This window comes from Nomia melanderi, chromosome 11 (genome assembly GCF_051020985.1).
Source record: "Nomia melanderi isolate GNS246 chromosome 11, iyNomMela1, whole genome shotgun sequence".
Taxonomy (NCBI): domain Eukaryota; kingdom Metazoa; phylum Arthropoda; class Insecta; order Hymenoptera; family Halictidae; genus Nomia; species Nomia melanderi.
This window is the reverse complement of record NC_135009.1, coordinates 17,469,713-17,492,656: the sequence shown is the minus strand read 5'-3', so window position 1 is coordinate 17,492,656 and position 22,944 is coordinate 17,469,713. Positions and strand designations below refer to the sequence as shown.

Sequence of the window (22,944 nt, the reverse complement as noted above, 5' to 3'; positions counted from 1 at the left end):
TAAAGTTAGTTATTTTCGCAGACAAACAGGTCTGCCAATCGTGTACATTGCCAACGTAGAGGGCTCGATAGTTCAGGATAAACTGAATTGTTAGTGGAGTAAATACTTATTGCGCAGAGTGTCGAATTAGTCTTTCCGGGTGACCGATGTTAAAGTAAATACAATGTCTTTGCTACGCTCGTTGCCCGCGATTAACAAAACTTCGAAATTAATATCTCGAAGCGTGCCAGCTGTTTTTTACCACCCCAATGTGAGTTCTTAACGATTTAGTTCTCAGCTCAGTTCATAACCTATTATAATGGATGTCTTGCGTTATTTTTTGCAATCAATACTGTACAATTGCAGCTGTCATCGCAATATACATACTTATTTATATATATAGGAAGTTTGACCTTCATATTTGACTTTCGTATCAATGTATTTTTAAACCTAAACGTCGTAATATACAGTAAATTATTTTCGAGTATATTTGATAAGAATGTTAGGTTATATTTATGTTTTTTTTGTCGGTTTTTGCTTATAATTGTTATGAATGTAACTTTGCAGGTATTGGATCATTATGAGAATCCAAGGAACGTGGGTTCCTTAGACAAAAATGATTCGCAAGTTGGTACAGGGTTGGTAGGTGCACCAGCTTGTGGAGATGTGATGAAACTTCAGATTAAAGTCGACAGCGATGGAAAGATCATTGATGCAAAATTCAAAACATTTGGTTGTGGTTCTGCCATTGCCTCAAGCTCATTAGCAACAGAATGGGTCAAAGGAAAGACTGTAGGTATCATTCTTCTTTCATAAATTTGATTACCTTAAGAATGAATAATCATTTAAATTATATTACAGGTTGATGAAGCTCTAAAATTAAAAAACACTGATATTGCTAAGGAATTATGCTTACCACCCGTCAAGCTACACTGTTCAAGTAAGTGACAATGAATTTTAATCTCTCTCCGAGATTTTGATAACTACTTAGAAGAATTTTTAGAACAATTATTTTATTACCTGCACTGAAATAATAGGTTTCAATGAAATGTTCCTGAACTGCATCGATTAAATAATATACTTTAGTTTAGAATTTGACAATCAGTTAAGTTTGTACAGTTAGAATTAAGATTAACTCCTTCCTTTTATATATTATAGTGCTTGCAGAAGATGCAATTAAGGCAGCATTGTCAGATTATCGTATAAAACAACAGGCAAAGTCAAAAGAAAACGAAAGCAATGATAGTACTCCAAAAGAAACATGATTCTGATGTATTCCAGATGATAAACTTACTAGTATTGTTTAATATAATACTTGTGGCTACTATAGTCATCTTGTAGTAGTAGCTATTATCTATATCTACAAACAATAGAATCTTCACAAATTATGAACTGTGATCAGAGTAAAAGAGATATTGTATCTCAGTACACGTTTAAAGTTCCATTATAGACATATTTAGCTGTGCTATATTTTCTTTTATGAAAGCAAATAAATATATTTAACTAAACCCTACTTCACGCAAAACATTTATTTATCGATTAACATTACATTCATTGCAGTACCAGTGTTCACAGTCTCATAAGCAAGTTAAGATCGGAATTACATGTTTCTAGTAGTATTGTCGAACATACTGAGAGCGATCGTGAATCAATTTAACAATCCGTATGATCGTATTAAGACTAAACTCCCGCGTGCAAGGTGATATCATCACAGAAAATGCAGTTGTTGACAGAAATACATTCCTCATTTTAAACGGAGAATTATAGGGGCAATTTAACCTGTTGATAAAAACACTTCTATTTGTACGTCTTGTTTTCATGAGTACCCATTACGCCATCGGCTATGACGTATCGACACAGTGACCGCCTAGGAGGCAGGGAGGAAATAAACACATCTTATCGATAATGATTTTCCTCTTAAAAGTTATCAGACAAACTAGATACCACAGTTCGTACAATTTCTCTTACGTAAAACTGAGACGAAAACAAATCAGTTTTATGCGTGAATTCCGTGATCGCGATTTTCAATGATTCAATGTGTTCTTCCCATTCAACAGTAACAGCAACTCTCACTTCACGCGTTCTATAATCAATAAACAATAAAAAGCGTAATAGCAAGAGGGCATTGCAATTTCCTCATAGCTGCAATAGTCGATCAAATATTTGCTCGTTCCCTATGATCCGCAGTCTCACAGTGGAATTAGATATCCGCTTTCCAAGAATGGAGTTTCAATTCATCCGATCATTACTTGGAAGTCGATAACATTTCCTTTCGCGTTCCTTCATCTCCGATTATCCCTTAAGCGAAACGAACGCGACTATCAAATATTAGAACACACACAGTCGTTTAATCGACGCTCGCTAATCGTACAGAAAGAATAATCAATAGCCGTTTGTCCCTTCCAATTGTTATTACAAAAATAGCGTCCGATACGATGCGAGTGTTCGCTCGCTAACTTCGTCGATCGCTTCGAATAATTCTAGCAAATTGCCAATTTCTCTGCGCGAGGGACACGAATATTTTGACTCTGAATTATTTCCGTATCGAGTCGTTGCAAACGACGCCTTAACAAACTTTACCCCGTCTAATCTATCCTTCGACTATTAACGCGATTACTCGACAATAAGGTTCTCTTTTTTGGCCTGTTCGCGGCATGCGTATTATCGAACGAATGTCGGAGGAGTGCGGTCCAAGCGCAGAAAGGAGAAAAGAAAGGTGAATTATGCCTCTGTTGACCCGATCTTCGATCAGTCACGACGGATGCGTCGCGCGCGCGTTCCGAGAGTGGGTCGGATCGGTGGCTCGGGTATCCTTATAACAGTCATCGCAACGTCAATTGATGCTTAATAAGAACGAGTATAAACTGAGTCATGTGCAGTTACTACTGTCAATTGCGCGTTTCAAGTTAATTTACGAAGGGGAACAATTAACTCGTTAATTCGTCATTTACATTGCCCGCGAATTTTCATGCTGTACCCGCACGCGCTCGCGCGCGCGCGCGAGCGAGTATATCCTTCGTTCACCGGAGCTGACGGTTTATCGGCGACAGATAGGGAACCGTCGTTAGTCACGGCGCTTCTTCTTTCTCTCCTCGAATTGTTTCGACGCGAAATCACGGTGGAATCGCGAATAAATTCAGGCGACCCCGGTGCCAATCTCATCGGTGATATTTTCGTCTTATTCGACCGTCCTATAAAATCCCCCAATTACATAATATAATTATATAAGTAGGTTAATGTGTGTTTTCGAGTATTGGAAATACTTCAAGCGCGCCTTATCGTAATTCTATAGATTCAACGGAGATATCCGTTGCGCGTAGAGACGGATGTACATATCAATATTGTCCACGCATATGTTCCATATAATGGGAATGATAAGAACTCCGTGGGTACTCCCGAGGGGGAAGGAATCTGGATTACTCGCCCCGATCTCGTGGAATCAGCTCGACGTCAAATTACGTTGGTGTTCGTCGAGAAACCATTGGAATAATTCGCGATCTCATGAAAATGTGTTTTGTTCAAAAAAAAAAATATTGATGAATATTAGCTAATCGTGTAGAATAGTTTCGGGAAATGTCGATTCGATAATGTCCAGCGCGAGAGGCGAGGGAGTGGAGGAGGACCACGTGTTGTACACGCGCCATTACAAATATTCCGTTCTAATTCCTCGAACAGTCATCATCAAATGCACGCACAATGGTTTCTCTGACAAACACACGATGCCAACAATCCGTGATATGACTGAAACGATAGAGTCTCGTTTCGCTACGTAACCGAACACTAATTCCGTGAAAATTGTTTACTCAGGCATCTGGTGATTGTGTTGCATGACTAACCTACCGATACCTTAGATATTGTATCGCCCCGCGACAAACACGACAAATCATCCTGCGAAAAACATCCTGACTCATAGATTCCAAATTCCTAACCAGCTAGCTTCCCGTACCCGATTACTCATCTTGCCCCTTTTGCACTCTACCCTTATGCCGACCATTTCCAGTAGTATATATATTACCATTTTTAACCAGCGAGTCAGTTCTCTGTAGTTCGTACTTGCGTGCGGAACTTACCGCTTACGAATAAAAACCTTCGAGCCTCTCTAACAAGTTGCGTTTAAATTCCTCAATCCGGAATCCAACACAAATTTGGTGTCAGAAGTGGGATTGTTCTGACGGCCTTTCACTCAGTTGCATTTGGACAGTCACTGTCTCACTGACGAAAGGGTGCTGATCTTCATCGGTTACATCGGAACAACAAGAAAAGAAGAGACTCGTCCCGAAGCTCAACATACACAACTGGTCGTATCTTCTGGATTCCTTGTGGCTCCAGCACCATTGTGAGTTGCAGTCTCTCTTCGGAAGGAAGAAACCGTACCGTCGCATCGTAAGTACTGAACTCCAGATATTCTCAACGTATTATTTTTCAATTTCCGACTTATAATCCCATCCTCTTATACAAAAATGTCCCTAAATAATGACGTTAACACAAATATCACTTCCTCAGTAGCAATATCTTTGGATCATTTAATAAGGCTGTTGCCAAAAGAATTCGATGGCGACAGAACAAAGCTACGTTCGTTTATTAAACAAGTCGACGCCGTGTTTGAATTAGCTAGCCCTTCGCAAAAGCCAGTCCTTTTATTATTTGTAAAAAATAAGATCGAGGGTAAAGCCCGAGATCAGATTGACATACACTGTAATCTCACTACGTGGGAAGAAATTTCTGAACTATTGTTAAATCTATACCAAGATAAGAAATCTCTAGAACAACTTATGGAGGAGTTGAACTCAATTCAACAAAGCCGTAACGAGAACGTTTCCCAATTTTACCAAAAGTTAGAGGAACTTCAATCGAGAATTTTAGGAACTATTCATTCAACAGACTGTGAGGTTAACACATTAGCAGGACGAGTAGCGATGGTAAATGAAATGACTCTCAATCGTTTCGTGTATCATTCTCACCCACAAATATCTCAAATGTTGAGATACCGCGACTTCCCCAATATTAATAGTGCTTTTACGGCAGCTTTGGCAGAAGAGAAAGCGTTACGCATGAGATACGATAACTTTCAACGTTGTAGAATTTGTAATAAATCAAATCACAATACTAACGACTGCTATTTAGGGAGACAAAAACCACACCCTAGTAAAACGATCAACTTCACTCAATCGAACCGGAACAACGCGTCCAGTAGTATGAAACAGTGTAGGTATTGCAAAAATTTCGGCCACAGTATAGAAGAATGTAGAAAGCGGGAATATAACAATTCAAGACAAAATAATGGATCTCCTCGCCAGTCAAATCCTAACAATTTTCAAACAAACCGACAATATCCAAATTCTAATAACTCATATCTTCATCGACCAAATCCTAATAATTCCTACACATATCGAAACCAACCAAATTCTAGCAATTTTCGTACTTACCAACAGAATCCAAATTCTCTTAATAATCACTCGCGAGATGTTAGGTATCAACAACAAAACCCACTCACTTCCAATATAGATATACCGAATACGACCGAGTTACATAATACCGTGTCAGGAAACTCTCAAACTGGAAATTTTCGTCAGGCATATTATCCACCGAAACCCCCGAATTTGGTGGAAGAAGCGACGACAGAATTCAATCTCATGAGTACACGATAAATTCTTCGAGTTCGTTCCTACCTAATAACGACCAATTAGCCATACTCTTCGAATCAGACAATTCTAACAGCCCCGATAAACTCCTAAAATTTCTTGTTGACACGGGTGCTGCCATTTCTCTAATCAAAGCACACAGTATATCTAGATATGATGTTAATAACGATAATTCTACTATATTAAACGGGATCGCGCCAAACGTTTCTATTCAAACTCTGGGAGAAACCGAACTTTCTTTAAACATTAAGGGCAGGAAAATTTGTGGAAAATTCCAAGTAATTGATTCCCCCAATAACATCCCTTTCGATGGCTTGGTAGGTCACGACTTCCTAAAAACTCACAAAGCAGCAATTGATTACTTAAAAATGACCATGTCGCTAAGAAATATACCACTTCCTATACCCTTATGTCAAAACACTCTTCAGAAATCCATTGATATAATTAAAATTAATGCTCGAACCGAAACGGTAATTCCAATAAGGATATTAAACCCCCAGCAACTACAAACGGGGACGATAACTGCGCGCAAATTAAATAACGACGACTCTCTCCTAATACCTCATTCGATTGTTCGGGTACGCGATGATGGTACTGCCTTGACAACAATAATTAACACTTCTTGTAAATCACAAGTGATCGATATGCCTAAATTTTTTATCGAGCCAATCCCCAGTCATTCCTTTATTTATAGTTTAGCCGCAAATCAAGAATCAAATTTCACTGAAACCAGATTACGAGCATTAAATGAGAATTTACGACTGGATCACCTAAATGCGGAAGAGGCCCACTCCATCAAGGAAATCTGCACTAAATTTCATGACATATTCCATTTACCGACGGACCTATTAAGTCGAGCGACAGTAGACCCTCACACGATTCCCACAACCAATGAAATACCTATACATGCAAAACTTTACCGGTACCCTCAAATCCATAAGAACGAGGTAGACAAGCAGATTGAGAAAATGTTAGATCATGGCATCATTAAACCATCTACCAGTCCTTGGTCCAGCCCACTCTGGGTTGTCCCCAAAAAACCAGATTCAGCCGGAGGAAAAAGGTGGCGAATAGTAATAGATTATCGAAAGCTCAATGAAAAAACGATAGGCGACGCCTACCCACTACCAAACATCGAGGACATTCTTGATCAACTAGGACACGCACAGTATTTTAGCATTCTAGATCTATCAAATGGATTTCATCAGATTCCAATAGATCCTAGAGATAGTCAAAAAACAGCGTTTTCAACGCCAAATGGGCATTATGAGTTTACTCGAATGCCCTTTGGTCTTAAGAATGCCCCGGCCCACTTTCAAAGGGTCATGAACAACGTTCTAACGGGTTTAAATAGTACACAATGCTTCGTATATATAGATGATTTTGTCATCTATGGATCTAACTTAGATGATCACAATCGCAAGTTGAAAAACGTATTTCTTAGACTTCGAGAAAATAACTTAAAATTACAACCAAGTAAATGCGATTTTTTAAAAAAGTCATGCGAATATTTAGGTCACTTAATTTCCGACAAGGGTGTACAGCCGAACCCAAAGAAAGTAGACAGCCTGCAAAAGATCTCAAAACTGCGCAACCAAAAAGAAGTTAAAATGTTCTTGGGTATGATAGGGTACTATAGAAAATTTATTTCAAATTTCGCTACGTTAGCAAAACCCCTAACTCAGTTACTCAAAAAGGACGTGCCATTTGTCTGGAGTGAAGAACAGGAAAAATCGGTCGAAACTTTAAAAGAAAAACTAATCAGTAAACCGATCTTGCAATACCCCGATTTTTCAAAACAATTCATCCTTGCCACAGATGCATCCAACGTCGGTATAGGCGCGGTACTTTCTCAAATTAACAACGGTCAAGATCTTCCAATCGCTTATTATTCACGAACTTTAAATAATTCGGAACGTAATTATTCGACTACAGAAAAGGAACTACTAGCAATTGTCAACTCCGTAGAACACTTTCGACCTTATTTATTCGGCAGAGAATTCATCATCTATACCGATCATCGTCCACTCCAGTGGCTTTTCAATTGTAAAAATCCATCGTCAAAATTAGTCAGATGGCGGCTTAGATTAGAAGAATACCAGTATACGATAAAACACAAACCAGGCACCTCCAACTCAAACGCAGACGCTCTATCTCGACTCGTCACTCAAAATTCGATAAATATAAGTACACAACAAGTTCCATCCTACAACGACTTTATCAAATATCATTACACGAATCAAAATCCTATATCTTATGAATTCGAAGGAGGAACCCTAGCATCACTTACTGATCCTATAGCAGTATTTTGGTCCCAAGATCTTCATGAGAACAATCAATACTTAAACTACGTACAGTCGAAATTTAGCATAGAAAATCTCAAACCAGAACTAAATGGATTGTCTAAAGTTCAAAATAAAAAGCAAACTTTCTATTTTCTATATCCTCTGAACTCACCTTTTGATAGACTAGAGTATAAAAATATATTTGAGTGCCTCTTGAAATTGAAATCGTTAATAAAAACTCAGAAATTCATTCTCATTCCTCCCAATCATAAGAAATATAGTAATATCAAATTAGATCAACTATGTGAAATGCTAAAATTCATATTTCCTAACAATGAAATCCGATTGTTCCCATCTGAAAGAATTAATCCGCGAACACCAGAGGAAATACAAAAGATCCTAAAAGAAAATCATGATAGTAAACTAGCGGGACACTACGGCTTCAATAAAACTTATGCAAGAATTAAGGAGCAATATTTTTGGCCATCTATAAAATCAGACATAAGGAAGTATATTCAGTCGTGTCACTCATGTCAAATGAACAAAACAAATTTTAAGCCTATTAAGCAACCTATGGAAATAACTACAACAGCTGAAAAGCCTTTTGAGAAATTAGCCATAGATATTGTAGGGCCATTACCACTCACCGAGAACGGGAATAGATTCATCCTTACTGCACAAGACGATCTGACAAAATTTTGTTTTGCCAAAGCCATTCCAAATCATGAGTCTTTAACTATTGCAAAATCATTGATGAATATATTTACCCAATTTGGAATACCACAAACTTTCTTGACAGACCAAGGCCCAGATTTTATGTCCGAATTAATAAGGGACCTAGGAAATTTATTAAAAACAAAACATATCTGCACCAGCCCATATCACCCCCAAACCAATGGAGGTCTAGAAAGATACCATTTAACACTAAAAGATTATTTAAAACACTACATAAAAGCCAATCAAACAGACTGGGACGAATACATTTCATTCGCAACCTTTAGTTATAATACTTCAATTCACAGATCCACTAACCTAACACCATACGAACTTCTTTTTGGACGAAAAGCATATCTACCCTCTTCCATACTGAAGGAACCAGAATTCCACTATACCTATGACGACTACATCCGTTCATTACAAAATAAATTAAACACTTCTTTCAAAACAGCAAGGGAAAATCTAATTAACTCCAAAAATAAGAGTAAAGAACAGTACGATAAAAAAATTAACCCGACAAAATTTAAAGTCAATGATCTCGTATGTATATACGAGAAACGAAACAAGGTAGGACTTAGTAAAAAATTATCGCCCAATTTCAAGGGTCCATTCAAGGTCACACAAATACATCCTAACAACACAGTAGAACTTCAAATAGGAAAAAGAAGAACTACTTATCACTCCAACCTTCTTAAACGTTATGTTCCAGATGATTTCGACAATCCTACTGCTACTCCTTCCTCTAATTCCTAATACCATCTCCGAAGCTCCGTACATCAATACACCCCTCACTGACACGAGTGGAATTTTTTATAGAAAGTTAGGAGAAGCGAAAATCTCGAACACCGAACTACACCTCATAACATACGTCAATATGACTTATCTATCTCAAGCGAAAGCTCTTTTAGATTTCCATTTTTCTAAATCACAAGAAATTTGTAAGCTACTATTAAAAGAAGTCGTAGTATCGAAACAACAAAAGTCTCTTTGCGAGCAAACCCTACAGTCTGTTCAAAATGAATTACAAAATATCGATGACAAGAAAAAAATACTTAACGGATTAATAGGACGTGATGTAAAGCAGCGTAAACGACGTGGATTAATCAATGGAGCTTCTTACATTTTAAATTGGCTAATCGGCACCCCAGACGCTGACGACGCCAAATATTATTCCGATAGCATAAAAGCCTTACTAAACGATAATAGACAAACCCAAACTCTATTAAAATCTCAGATACAGATAGTTTCGAGCACTATAAAAAATCTTAATAATTCGATTCAATCTTTAAAACTTACAGAAGACACCTTGAACAACAATATGCAACTAATTAATAAGTATATGTCAGAAACAGATAACTACATATTAAACCTCTCGTTAGAAGCAACTATTATGGAACAAGTGGCCACCTTACTTTCCCTATGCGTTCAAGTTTCAGATCACTTTGATAAAAACATAGAATCTATTAACTTGGGAAATCACAATATAATCTCTCCATTCTTAATAACTCCAAAGGATCTTTGCGAAGAGCTGATTAATTACAAAGGTGAATTTGAGTTAATAATCACACCGACCTACAAGAATTTACCCAAGATATACAAATTAATGAAACTTCACAGCATTACGATAAACGAACTCGTAGTATTTGTTATAAAACTACCACTCGTAAAAAGAACAAATTTTGATCTGTACAACCTGATTCCACTACCCATCCAACATCATAACACCTCTGTCTTCTCGTTCATTACACCTCAAAACCCGTACCTACTCCTCTCCCAACAAAAATCCAACTTCGCCGTCCTGTCGGATTTGAGAGACTGCGTTGAATATCTGGAAGGGAAGTACGTGTGTAGCAACGTAGACTCAGCCAGAACCACAGAAGAGTCCATCTGCGAGGTCCTGCTGCTGTCACCGCACGTAAGGCAAATTCCACAGGACTGCACGACGAAAACAATAAGTGCCGAAATGGAGATATGGAACTACATCGGAAGCAACCAGTGGCTGTATACCCTACACAAGCCGACCACACTGACAATCATCTGTGGTGAGAGCAACACTGATCACATGGAAGACATTGTTCTAAAACAAACTGGTTTGATACAGTTACACAGTGGTTGTAAGGGGTATACCATGATATATTCGTTGGAACCCACAAGCTATGTAAATAAAAACATCAGTCATTACGTTCCTCGAATCAACTTAACTGAAGACGACTGCTGTATTCTAGCAACAGATTATTTACACCATAAAGCGGCAGCACCCTTGAAACCTATAAAACTTACAAATATCGATTTAAACGAATTAAAGTTCAACAGCAAAAAACTCAGTGAACTCGACGGACTACTAACTCATCGTCTGAAGGAGCCATTTATCGTTACCCACACTAGTTGGTACACGATAACACTAGGAGTAGTAGCTGCCATTCTAATCCTCATCCTCGTTGGAAATTGCTGTCGCTGGCTTGGCTGTTGGAACTTGCTCAAGCGCCTCTGCTGCTTCACCAGGAGCCCCAGAACAGGGGAAATTGTGCCACCAATAATTAAAAATTTTGTTCACTGTAACTTCGATGCAAGCAATCATAGCGAACACAGGGACCATTCCAATGACATGGTCCTGTTTGAAAGGCGTGGAGGGGTACAATGTTCCGAAGAACAAACAACGCCTACTAACATCAGCGAGGAGAGGACCACTGACCAGCCTCAATCCAGAACCAACTCATACAATCTACGACCCAAGGTTGGACCACGAACGCGGAAAAGTTCAACCCCTTTGTAATCACAGAACCCGTACAATTATTCGTAACCATCAATTGCTAGTAACGACAGTCCATGTCAACTTTTCGTTATCAAATTTGTACACTTATATATGTAATATCATATTATATTAACACATTTATCCCTCATCATCAAACTACCTCAGTACATTTATATGTAATATCATGTTAACGCATTCATCATTATAATATGTAATTTAAGCTTATATATATAAGATTCTGCATAATTAGAGTAGGCTCCAATATTTAATTGTAAGTTACAATATCTTTTCTTAAATCGCATTATTAGTTAAATTAATAATTCTAGATCATTAAGATCCTCCTCCAAAAATTATAATTTTTGGACTACAAGGGGGGAGGTGTTGCATGACTAACCTACCGATACCTTAGATATTGTATCGCCCCGCGACAAACACGACAAATCATCCTGCGAAAAACATCCTGACTCATAGATTCCAAATTCCTAACCAGCTAGCTTCCCGTACCCGATTACTCATCTTGCCCCTTTTGCACTCTACCCTTATGCCGACCATTTCCAGTAGTATATATATTACCATTTTTAACCAGCGAGTCAGTTCTCTGTAGTTCGTACTTGCGTGCGGAACTTACCGCTTACGAATAAAAACCTTCGAGCCTCTCTAACAAGTTGCGTTTAAATTCCTCAATCCGGAATCCAACAATTGTCATTCGCTTCACGGAATACATAAACCGTCTTACGGTCCAAGCAAATGTACCGTTCATTCATTATTGCACATTACACCGTGACGCATACAATAATAATAAAAATAGCGACAATAAGAATATTCATTTGTGTCTCAATAAGCAAATTTTCTTCGATACTTCAACCTCTTTTCTCGAGAGTCTACACGCGTTCGAAAGCGTACAATTTCATATTTTTCTGGTGCGTCAACAGAAATGCAAATACAATAAAATCCAGTGAGCAATACCCACGGGAACGGAAAACAAATTTCCTACCGATTACCATCTACGAAAATTTTCACCACCTGCGGCGTAAGGTAACTCGTGTGACTCAACCGGTTAGCCGATCGAAACTATCTGTAGGGGATCGTCGAGATAACGATGTTTTGAAAAAAAAAAGAAGAAACGAGTAAGCTCGCCGGATGAGCCGCACGGAATTTACCTTTCCCGCGATAAGTCGCCGCGTGGATTTCTGCCAGGCGACGAAAGAAAGAATGGTTTTCACCATTGCCGTTTAATATCGTGCGCAAAGAGGGATCTTATCGTCCGCGACGCTTGTTTTTCCTACCTCGATTTCTCTATGGCTAAAGTGGGACGATGCATCCGCGGCCGAACGGCCATTAAATTCGTGCGTGGCGCGCCCCGGCGAGAGGACAAAATCCTATAATGGTCCCCGACTGTCCATGCCGACCGCCGTAAATTTTCCATTCCCTTATTCCTCGCTCTGTGCCCCATGTCCCTCCACGCGCTGCTGGGCGTACGGTGTTGTCTCAATAAGTCGCGTTGCTACCAACACTAACGATCGACGATTTTATCTACATTCCCGTTGAACGGAGATAATGTCGCCACCGATGTACATCGATTTTATTTGCTCGCGGGAGAATGAAATATTTACCACTAGACAACAACCTTAACTACCGACCGAACGTTAAAGCCGCGCGCAGATCGCGATTTCTCTCGTAAAACATGAAATCCCCGAGATCCTAAACGAAAACCCGTAACCAATGAGACCAGAGGATACAGGCTGACGAGATTAAAGGCTTAGAGAGATAAACAGGTGTCCAAGGGATTAGCGCGTTAAAGTAATTTCTATAAACATTCCAGAGAAAAAGTGTCGTCGCACCGTACGATTCGATGCACGAACGTTTCTAGGTCTAAGCCTTTAGACTTTTATTCGTAACATCTTATCGACCTGTGCAACGAGAACCAGCTGGAAACATAATGATTCCGACTTAACCAATAAAAAGGAAAGAAATACCGATAGAAAATAAGTGAGATTTTTGTTTGCACGTTCCAACTATGAGACTGCTTTCGTCCCTCTCGACGTGCAGAGAGCACACCATTCGAAAGATGGGGTGGGAGAATCGTCGAACAGGCCAGAGGGAAGAGTGAAACGGGCGGACGACGCGGAGGGACGGGGAGGGATATGGTGGGAGACAGGATGAAGTAGTGGCAAACGGCCCTGCGTGATACACAGCTGATCGGTCGTTCCGCGGTGGAGGAGCTCTCTCTGTTTTGATTGCGCGTGTGCGTTCCGTGGCCTGGTGGTGTGATATCGGTTGCCCTCGACACACGGGACGGGATATGACAGTGCGTCGTGCCTAAGGGAATCTATCCGCATACATGCGACTGTTTACGTGCTCTATGCAATTTGACGGAGCACCGCGTTCAAGAGCCACGGGCGGAAGTGTTTGCCCAGTCGTCGTGGAACAGCTCGTGCCGTCGACGCATTGCGGATCGTCGGCCGTGGCGTCGGGTCAATCGCATCGCAATTATTTTCCTCAGTTTCGAAGGAAATCATTAACGCCGCCGAGGTCTATGACCGGACCACGACGTGACTCGCTGTACCAAGGAAGCGACTCGAACCACGCCGCGATCAGCATCAAGCTGAGATTGATGAAGTCCGAGACAATCGGGGAGGACGATACGACTGCTGACCCTGCAGTTTGTGAATATTGATACTGGTGCACCCGTAGGTCGCCGTTACTACATGCGTTCTGTGTTGTAATACAGTGCGCGATCCGTTTCCCCCGCCTCTGCGCCTTTTTTTTTTGTTCTTTCGGTTTTCATTTTTTAGTACCGATACGAGTCCACTTCGCGTTAGTCCTGTGCACGACGGTCGCGCGTTAGATTTTCTTCCTTCGTAGCAGCAGCAGCAGCAGCAGCAGCGGCGGCGACGACGGCGATCGGTTTCGCTTTTTCTTTGAACGAATACACGTTTACCCATCGACGCACGGGATACATGCGTGTGAGCGCGCGCGCGTCATTCTCTACGTGAAAGAAAAGGTCGATGACAATGCAACGAGTCCAAGATCAAGACAATGGGATCAACATCAAATTCGGGGCGAGGGAAAAAGGGAAAAAGGGGGATTACATGCTCGTGTCGCAGCACTCGGAGAAAGAGAAGAGTAACAATGTCAATGGGACCAACAAGCAGAGTGAGTTCTTTCTTTTTATCAGATTGCTTCTATGCCAGAGGCAAAACAACGGGTTTTGTGAATAATTTCTTGTTTATGGAAATGTTTGGGAGCCCGTTGCCGTACTGCTTCTTAGGGTATTCTAAAATTAAAAACGTTTTAACGTTGCACTGCTGTGTGTACTGGTCAGTTAAAAATAGAACACACCATAATTCTTATGCCGTACGAAAGAAGAAGATGAAAGTAAGACGAATTACTTTGCATTTTAGTTAAACACGTAACAGCCGAGGAAGAGTTAGTCCCACCAGATGGAGGATGGGGATGGCTTGTACTTTTAGCGTCTGTCATGGTCAATCTTCTCATCCCAGGGACAGTGAAATCTTTTGGTGTCTTGTTTGTTGAATTCCTTGAGGTTTTCGACGCGTCACCTGCTGCAGCTGCTTGGATACCAGCTCTGTGTTATTTTCTGTACAGTTCCCTGGGTAACTAATTTTCCAGAAGTATCATTGAATTTCGTTTACTTTGAACTGAAAGATAAATTTATGCGATTCTTGTTGTAGGTCCACTTTCCAGTGTGCTGTCAGTGAAATATTCCTATCGAACTGTAACACTTCTTGGCGGAACATTTGCAGCTGTGGGAATGATGTTAAGTTACTTTGCGAATTCTGTGGCCTTTTTGTGCATTAGGTAATTACATGAAAAAGGAAAGAAGCTTTAATATATTGCTTGATAAATCAAATATTATTTAATATTTATAATCTTCAGACAAAAAGATATAATTTAATCTCCTTGTTTTATTTTTAGTTATGGAGTCCTGGTAGGAACAGGAGCAGGATTAGCTTTCCCGCCAACCGTGTACATTGTAACTTCTTATTTTGTACGACTACGAGGGCTTGCAAATGGTCTCTGCATATCTGGTAGTGCACTAGGTTCGATATTCCTTCCTCCCATCCTAGGAATTCTTCTTCGAGAATATGGATACAGGTATGTTATTTTGCTGCATTTATGATTCAACAGGTATGATTTTATTTTCTTGATAAACGTTGAATTTATGATCAGTTGAAAAACATTACTATCGGGGAACTTTGTTTCATTAAATTGTTTATTTAACAATATCACGTTTACTTACGATATCATGTATTAATATTCATTTGTACATGTTTATGTTCCAAGATACAATTAAGTCTTGCAATTTTCTAAAGAGAACATCAAAATTGAAATACATTTTAATACGTTAGTTTCAATCAATTTTGACAAAATTCAATTGTACATACATGTGATTTGTGACCTTTGATCGTCCAATTTTATGTAACTTTGTAACGCCAGGCGCGTGTTACAAAAATTCAAGAGATTTGTGTATTTTTTTACGTGCGTTTTCACGTTCCCGTGAGGATCTGTAAATAATAGTGTTACTGTCGTAATATTTTGTGAAGATCGTTTCCGGTGAGTACTAATATACATCATTACTACAATTTAATAAATGAATGTGAAGATGACTGATATGCATGCACAGCTCTCCCTTCATGAGATGCTCAGATAAATCACGCGCGTGCATTTGTGTACACAACGCTATTGTACATCCCTGCAAAATTTACAGCTTCAAATTAGCTGTTTTACGGCGTTTCCATCAAACGCGTTGTTACTAAAGATAACGAATGTTAACCGTTCGACGTTTCCACGGTAATGTATACAGACGTGTGAGGGCATTTAGAAGAAGCTCTCTAGATCCGCAACCAAATTACACACATTCTGCCATTATAACACGTTGACTGCCACGCGAAAACGTCTACAAATTTTCACTGGACCGAAACTAGTCTCCTTCTTCTTCTTCTTCTTCTTCTTCTTCTTCTTCTTTTTTTTTTCACGGTACGACTTACAAAATCAAGATGTGTATCCACGTTGCTTTAACTCGACTTAATCTCATGATCCTTAATTAAAGCTACTTTATCCAATGCTTCCGTCTAAAGGTTAATTTTTTAGCTTTGGAATCACCCGCGTATGGGTGACATGGCAGTCAAAGTGATAACACAGAAATTTTTATACTAACCGGAAGTCTGTGCGCCTGAAACGTTGATGCCGTTAATAATGAGCCGCTGCGTGTTTAGGTAAGAAACATTATTTCATGCGTTTTCAATGGTTCATCCGTTGGTCTTTTAATTATTGAAAATTTCCACGACGCTTTCAAGTTATGCGTTCTAATGCAATTTTAAATTAGACACAACACCGCAATGTGACCGCAATATTAGAAAAGGATGCAAGTGCATTTGAAACACAAATTATGCCTTTCCACTGTGACGTGTGCCACCTTTTCCTGCACCGCGATAAAGGCGACTTCTTTGGCCGGGTGTTCGGTTAAAGACTTTGCTTCGTCCAAGTGTCTCCTCCATAGAATTGTTTGCAACTTTTATTTTGTTATATTTGCGCATAAGATAAGCACATTAGAATATAAAATACTTACCGCCAGCTATATTGAAAGTGTATCGTTACTCGAAATACAGTTGCATTATACATGGAAGCCAACTCTTTCTTGCCTTTTTGAAACTAATCGTTCTGTGCCGGTTAAACAACAGGGAAAATCTCACTGAATAAGCCAGGAAAGGAAGAGGGGAGGGAGGATGTGATTGTATATAGGCGCGTCGCTCACTGTGTACATAGAATGAGGGACAGAAATGTATAGTTAGACCGTGAAAGTAAACAAAACCGTACCTCCTGCATTACATGGTACGTTATTAGGCTTCGGATTTGATGTGCTCTTAACGCGATTTTACCGAATCATCAGCGTGATTCGGTAATCTTGTTAATTCGAATTTCAACAGAATAATATAACGTTCAAAACTGGATGCTTAAATATAAAATCGATGCTTTTGGAGAACTTGAAATTTTCAATAAAACGTCCGAGCATCTCTGCCCCTTCTTGTATGTTACCGATCTCGAATCACGGAAACGTGCGGCTCGCGTCGTTGAAAGTCACCGGTACGTTGCACGTAAGCGCGTACTCGTTCGCGAACGCGTGATACTCACGTGTTTAGCGTTAACGTGTCGCTACGCAAAACGAGAAAAACCGTCGGGGAAAAAAGGAGTCGCGATAACTTTGGTAACACTCGTTTTCACCCGGCGCAAAACTCAGAACGAACGGGATCAATTTGGTCGTCGTTAAACTTACTTTTACCTCGATAAATCGTTGTTCCTTTTTCCCCCTTCCCGCCCCGCCTGTGTTCGACCGTTAACCGTCAGCAGAAAGTCCTCGTCAACTAATCGACGACATAACGAGTGGCGATTAGTTGATAGGACCGATGTAAGTTTGCCGCACTCACTTTTCCAACTGTGTCTCCGGTTTGACCGTTTCCGATGTTATTCGAAGTTTCCTTTTCAGCAACACGGTCGCACACACTGCGCTGTGTCGACGAGACGATTTACTGTCGCACGAAATAACGACCGCCCCGCGTATCGAACTATTTTCTGTCCGAAATAGTGGATCGCGTTACGCGCGTCGAGTAAATCGAACGTAAATCATTCTTTATTTATTTACACGTATATACACGTATACAACATCGAGTACACGACAGACACGTATACACCTAAGTACACAGTGTTGTGTATAGTTTCTCTCGGTTGAATGCCACACGATCTAGATACATAAGAACGAAGACTCTGCCTCTGTCTCTAAGCGTCCGTTTTGTTTTTCTTTTGTTGCAGAGAATTGTGTTCCACGGAAGAAGACAGGGACAAAACGCGATTTCGAAGAAGACGAACTTCTCTATACCGCAAAGAATATTGTACGCGATCTGAAACACGCTAAAAATATCACGCTTCCATCCGAATCTATTTTTAAAACCCGAAGGGATGCGCGTTCTCGACTTTAATATCGTTCCTCTCTGTTTCTCTTTCTTTTTCTTTTCACTTATTTATTTGTCTTCTTCGATATTTGTTCGGCAGAACGCGCGCGTGTTACGTTCGAAGAAATTTCGAGAGTCCTCGCGTGTCACGGTGATTTTGTTGACACGACGAATGTGTTCTTATCTCCGCGAATGGTTTCAGATCGCCACGCAAAGTCAGGTATGTCATAGTCTGGACCCTAGATGCAAGATGGCTACGGTACAGACTATGAAACGCCTGTTCGTATGACAATGTTATTAAAGGGACTCTCATATATAAATATATATGAGTTTTCAGAAGTGACATTTATCTGTGATATAGTTTATCGAATACGTAAAGCATTATTAAGTGAATTATTATAGGGATACTTGTAAATGAGAAACATCTCATATGTTGTATTAATCATCAGAGACTGTATTATTGATATTGTTAACTAAGGAGTATCTGTAACTCGTGATGTCGATCTTTTATATTTTTCATAATTTATTAACGATAAGAAACGATAGTTGAATATATATTTATATACACGTATATGTTCTAATAATGTAATTAAAAGATATATTTGTCAGGAATATGAACAATAAAGCGTTTCTCTAAACGCTTGTAATTATTATCTTCTGAAATTTTTAATATCTCATTGCATCATAGTCACACTCGGATCCTTACGAAAACGATCGTCGAGCATTCGAAAATACTTCCTGCTCCACATCATCTTTGTATTTTTTGTTGTATTCTCAATTATTTATTTAATTGTGAATTGGACTGTATCGATCACGATTTAACAATTGTCAGAGGGACATGCATTATTCTCCTGTAATTGACAATGACAAGCTACACCGCTCTCTCTCTCTTTCTCTCTCTCTCTCTCTCTCTCTCTCTCTCTCTCTCTCTCTCTCTCTCTCTCTCTCTCTCTCTCTCTCTCTCTCTCGCTAATGTTCATTTCAATCATTTTATTTTCGACAGCCATGGAATGTCCTGTTGGCGACATTGTAAGCTATAGCAAATTCTAATAATAGACAGAACGGGAGAACGTTAAAGTTTATTTTGCTTTTTTGCAGAGGTGCAGTATTAATAATGGGTGCTGTCACTTTGAATGTATGGGCGAGTGCTCTTTTGTACGAACCAGTGGAAAAGCACATGGTGCCCGGTTCATCGTCGAACAAGTCGAATGACCGTGACTTGGAAGCCGCCACTGTAACCGTAACTAGTCTCGAAGACGAGAAGAAATCGAATCACGTGATTTCTTCGGCGAACACGAACGAGAAGCCTGCGCCGATGGTGCCAAAGAGCGCGTCCAGCGTCGCATTAGAATATTACAAAAACACGCCGGTGCAAGGGAGGACTAGAAAGATCAGTATGCCGACGGGACGAGAAATAACGGGCCAGATGCACAGCACGCCCGCGTTGCACGCGGTCCCGGAGCGCGGCGGAGGCGGCGGCGGCGTCGGCGGCGTCGGCGAGCATAACAGGTTGTCAAGACGCAAGTCGCCGTTCCAGTCACCGAGCACGTCGTCGTTTAATTATATTAGCACACCGTACCACGGGAGCACCCTTTCCGCCTTACACCCAGAAAGGGCGTCCACGCTGACACTGAACGCGATCTCGAGCACGTTCACGCGAAAGCCCGTGGACGAGACGACCAAAGACGAGGAGAAGCAGCCGCAGAACAAGTTCTTCGACTGCAGCTTGCTCAGAGACCCGATTTATCTCGTAATCCTGATCTCGAACTCGACGAACGCGGTCAGCTACACAAACTTCGTTATACTACTGCCAGCTTATGCGATCTCGTTGGGCTTCGACAAGAACATGTCTTCCCTTCTCCTTTCGATCGTCTCGGTCTTAGACTTGATTGGACGTATCGGGGGCTCCGCTCTCTCCGATGTCTCGATAATGCCAAAGCATTGGTACTTTGTTGGAGGACTGCTCATCTCCGGAATCTCGTTAGCCCTCTTACCGATCGCGAAAGAGTACACGATGCTGTCAATTTACTGCGGTGTCTTCGGCCTAGCGTCCGGCATTTACGTCGGCATCACCGCGGTCATCATGGCCGACATGCTGGGAACAGAGAAGTTGACCTCCTCCTACGGTATCTCTTTGTTCGTCAACGGAATCATTCAGCTGATCGGCCCGCCGATCTGCGGCCTCGTATTCGAACAGATTGGAAGCTACGGGCCAATCTTTAGTATCTTAGGTATCATTTTGGTGGTAGGCGCGTCCTTGTGGGGCTTCGTGCCGTTTATCCGTAAACGGCAGGACGCCCTCGAGAAAGCTCATCCGGTCGAGAAATTATAGTGCATTCGTTCGTGAAAGTTAACTGTGTCTCGCGCGGGGGAAGAGCTTAAATTGTATAATTATCGTAGAGTATACGTATCTCGATATATAAATATAAATATAAATATAAATATATACATATAAATATATATGTATATATATATAGTAATGATTATATAATTATGAAACACTGTGATGTTAGAATGAATGTTCTGTATATACTTCTGGCACTGTGATGACGTTACACGATCCACGCGCACATTTTCAGGTGGATTGATAGGGAAACAATTTTCAAAGAATATATTTTTAAGAAACGCGGCGGTTTCTCTTTTTCTTCAAAATTGAAAGTGGCTTGCCTTACACACAAGAAAAAGAACTCTTTCGATGTATGTTCTTGTTGATTACTTGATAAAAACCGAAGGAAAACTAAAGAAAGACATAGGAATAATTAAGTACTTAGTTCTGAAGCGCACTAGTTGCAGGTGCTACTGTAATTTAAACAAACAAAAGAGCGCAATAATATAATTTAGTGCACATAAAGGTTTCTTAATATAAACGTAACTGTAAAGAAAAATGTCAAATATTTGTTTTTACACTTCTCTTAAAACGAAGGATAAGTATGTAAATAATTCCTACTGTTACAAACACTCTTTCGCGGAAGATAGTCAGTCAATTTTGTTATTCATTCGTTTACAATTCACCGAAAAATATGCCTTAAAATTAGGATTTAAGTACTTTACAGTTAATGAATTACATTTATAATACTATACAATATGTAAAATAAATAATGAGATGAAACATGCATATCTTATTCGTGATATCCTACGAGAATGGTAGGTGATTACACTTCTCTAGGATTAATAAAAAATGTTTTGTAGTTTGAATTTTTTTTATTGAAGGGGTTCGATACTAGCATCATTGATAATATGTAAATGACAAAGTTACCCCTTCAGTATGTTTCTATAAAGTCTATATGCGAAATGTATAACAATTAAATTTTGCTTAAACTATCAGAACATATCAGTGACATAAATTATTTCTTTTTTGGTTCTTCCTCAATAGCAGGTCCACTTTCGCGGAAATTGGGGAACTGTTCCCATGGGGTAGACAATTCAAATCTACGAAATTCCTGTGTCAATTCTAACGGTTCGCACACCACTCTCATCTTTTCATCGTCGTAACGTACCTAACAAGGAAAGGTATTTTTAATGACATATGTTATCTAGCGAAAAAGATATGTTATTTACATACCTCGACGTAACCAGATAGTGGAAAATCTTTCCTTAATGGATGTCCTTCGAAACCATAGTCTGTGAGAATTCTACGAAGATCCGGATGATTTGAAAAGTACACACCATACATATCCCACACTTCTCGTTCGTACCAGTTAGCACTATCGTGCACAGATACTATCGATGGAATAGGTGTCAATTCGTCTGTATATGTTTTTACCCTAACACGTGAATTATATTTTAATGATAGAATATTGTAGACAATCTAGAAATAATAAAGTATATAGCAGACATTAAGAAGAATGTTAATATTGTTCTTTGCACAGAAAATATTTACCTCGAATCTGTATGTACGAGAGGGTACATCTACTGCAGTTATATCGGATAAATTTGTAAATAGTGCATTCTGATTATCTTTCAAAAATGTTATTACCGGAACAACTCCTTCTGGAGCAATTAATACCTCAAGTTCATCGCCAGTAACAATTTGGATCTTTTGCACATATTTTGGTAAACATTCGCTGACATACTGACCAAATTCCTTTAAATTTTCTACATCCACTCGGCTAGGTTTACGTATTGTTGCTATTAAAAAGTGCTATTATTATTTCTGTTCGTGACAACTTTACATTAAAGATAATTAAATATGTAATTATTTTACGTACGTTGTGCTTCTGTTGTTTCAGCTACCGTTGAGTTTGCTCTTAGCGATGGGAGAAGTTTTGGATAACCTATCAATTGAATTAATCATTTATTACATAATATAAGAAAAGAGAAATTCAATAATTACCAAACAAATTCTTTACATTTTGGTGTTGTGACAGATAAATTTCGTGAAAGTCGTAAACAATTTCTCAATAGAGATGTCATTTTCAGGATAAAATCTTTTTCTTTTCACGGTACGCAACAATCCACCTCCGCAACCAGACGTGACATTTACCACGCTCTCTAGGTAGCGAATGCGATACATGTCGTCTTGACGCATTATTCAAATAGTCATTAAGAGTTACTTTAGATACATTCTATTTTGAATGAATATGGAATTTATTAATCAT

At 39.6% G+C, this 22,944-nt stretch overlaps 3 protein-coding genes and 1 long non-coding RNA gene across 5 annotated transcripts; 2 read left to right on the top strand and 2 right to left on the bottom strand.

The window, feature by feature from the left end:
* Positions 1-60: 60 nt before the first annotated feature.
* IscU (Iron-sulfur cluster assembly enzyme) lies at positions 61-1,492 on the top strand. The gene is made up of 4 exons (XM_031992478.2): positions 61-250; positions 547-771; positions 841-919; positions 1,138-1,492. Exons 1-4 carry the CDS (start codon positions 164-166, stop codon positions 1,242-1,244), a joined length of 498 nt encoding a protein of 165 aa, XP_031848338.1. The 5' UTR covers positions 61-163; the 3' UTR covers positions 1,245-1,492.
* An 11,951-nt stretch (positions 1,493-13,443) lies between these two features.
* On the top strand, positions 13,444-21,783 carry hrm (solute carrier family 16 member hermes). The gene is made up of 5 exons (XM_031992447.2): positions 13,444-14,531; positions 14,780-14,992; positions 15,071-15,197; positions 15,315-15,494; positions 19,445-21,783. Exons 1-5 carry the CDS (start codon positions 14,384-14,386, stop codon positions 20,676-20,678), a joined length of 1,902 nt encoding a protein of 633 aa, XP_031848307.1. The 5' UTR covers positions 13,444-14,383; the 3' UTR covers positions 20,679-21,783.
* LOC116433882 (uncharacterized) lies at positions 15,488-18,294 on the bottom strand. Of its 2 annotated transcripts, XR_012999678.1 has the most exons (4): positions 17,532-18,290; positions 16,558-17,060; positions 15,785-15,904; positions 15,488-15,706 (listed from the first exon to the last, which is right to left on the bottom strand). It is a non-coding gene; the product is annotated as an uncharacterized LOC116433882 (long non-coding RNA). The 2 variants fall into 2 exon arrangements; XR_004236380.2 differs by having other exon boundaries at positions 16,558-18,294.
* On the bottom strand, positions 21,528-22,864 carry ND-30 (NADH:ubiquinone oxidoreductase core subunit S3). The gene is made up of 5 exons (XM_031992448.2): positions 22,696-22,864; positions 22,555-22,620; positions 22,227-22,474; positions 21,909-22,154; positions 21,528-21,843 (listed from the first exon to the last, which is right to left on the bottom strand). Exons 1-5 carry the CDS (start codon positions 22,757-22,759, stop codon positions 21,691-21,693), a joined length of 777 nt encoding a protein of 258 aa, XP_031848308.1. The 5' UTR covers positions 22,760-22,864; the 3' UTR covers positions 21,528-21,690.
* Between the last annotated feature and the right edge of the window lie 80 nt (positions 22,865-22,944).

Excerpts from the sequence above, each read along its gene's own strand:
- hrm (XM_031992447.2), top strand. The coding sequence starts at position 14,384 with ATGACAATGCAACGAGTCCAAGATCAAGACAATGGGATCAACATCAAA. Across the intron at positions 14,532-14,779 it reads CAATGGGACCAACAAGCAGA|TTAAACACGTAACAGCCGAG; the intron begins GTGAGTTCTTTC and ends TTTGCATTTTAG. Across the intron at positions 14,993-15,070 it reads TTTTCTGTACAGTTCCCTGG|GTCCACTTTCCAGTGTGCTG; the intron begins GTAACTAATTTT and ends TTCTTGTTGTAG.
- IscU (XM_031992478.2), top strand. The coding sequence starts at position 164 with ATGTCTTTGCTACGCTCGTTGCCCGCGATTAACAAAACTTCGAAATTA. Across the intron at positions 251-546 it reads CTGTTTTTTACCACCCCAAT|GTATTGGATCATTATGAGAA; the intron begins GTGAGTTCTTAA and ends GTAACTTTGCAG. Across the intron at positions 772-840 it reads AATGGGTCAAAGGAAAGACT|GTTGATGAAGCTCTAAAATT; the intron begins GTAGGTATCATT and ends ATTATATTACAG.
- ND-30 (XM_031992448.2), bottom strand. The coding sequence starts at position 22,759 with ATGACATCTCTATTGAGAAATTGTTTACGACTTTCACGAAATTTATCT. Across the intron at positions 22,155-22,226 it reads CTCGTACATACAGATTCGAG|ATTGTCTACAATATTCTATC; the intron begins GTAAATATTTTC and ends TATTATTTCTAG. Across the intron at positions 21,844-21,908 it reads CACTATCTGGTTACGTCGAG|GTACGTTACGACGATGAAAA; the intron begins GTATGTAAATAA and ends TTTCCTTGTTAG.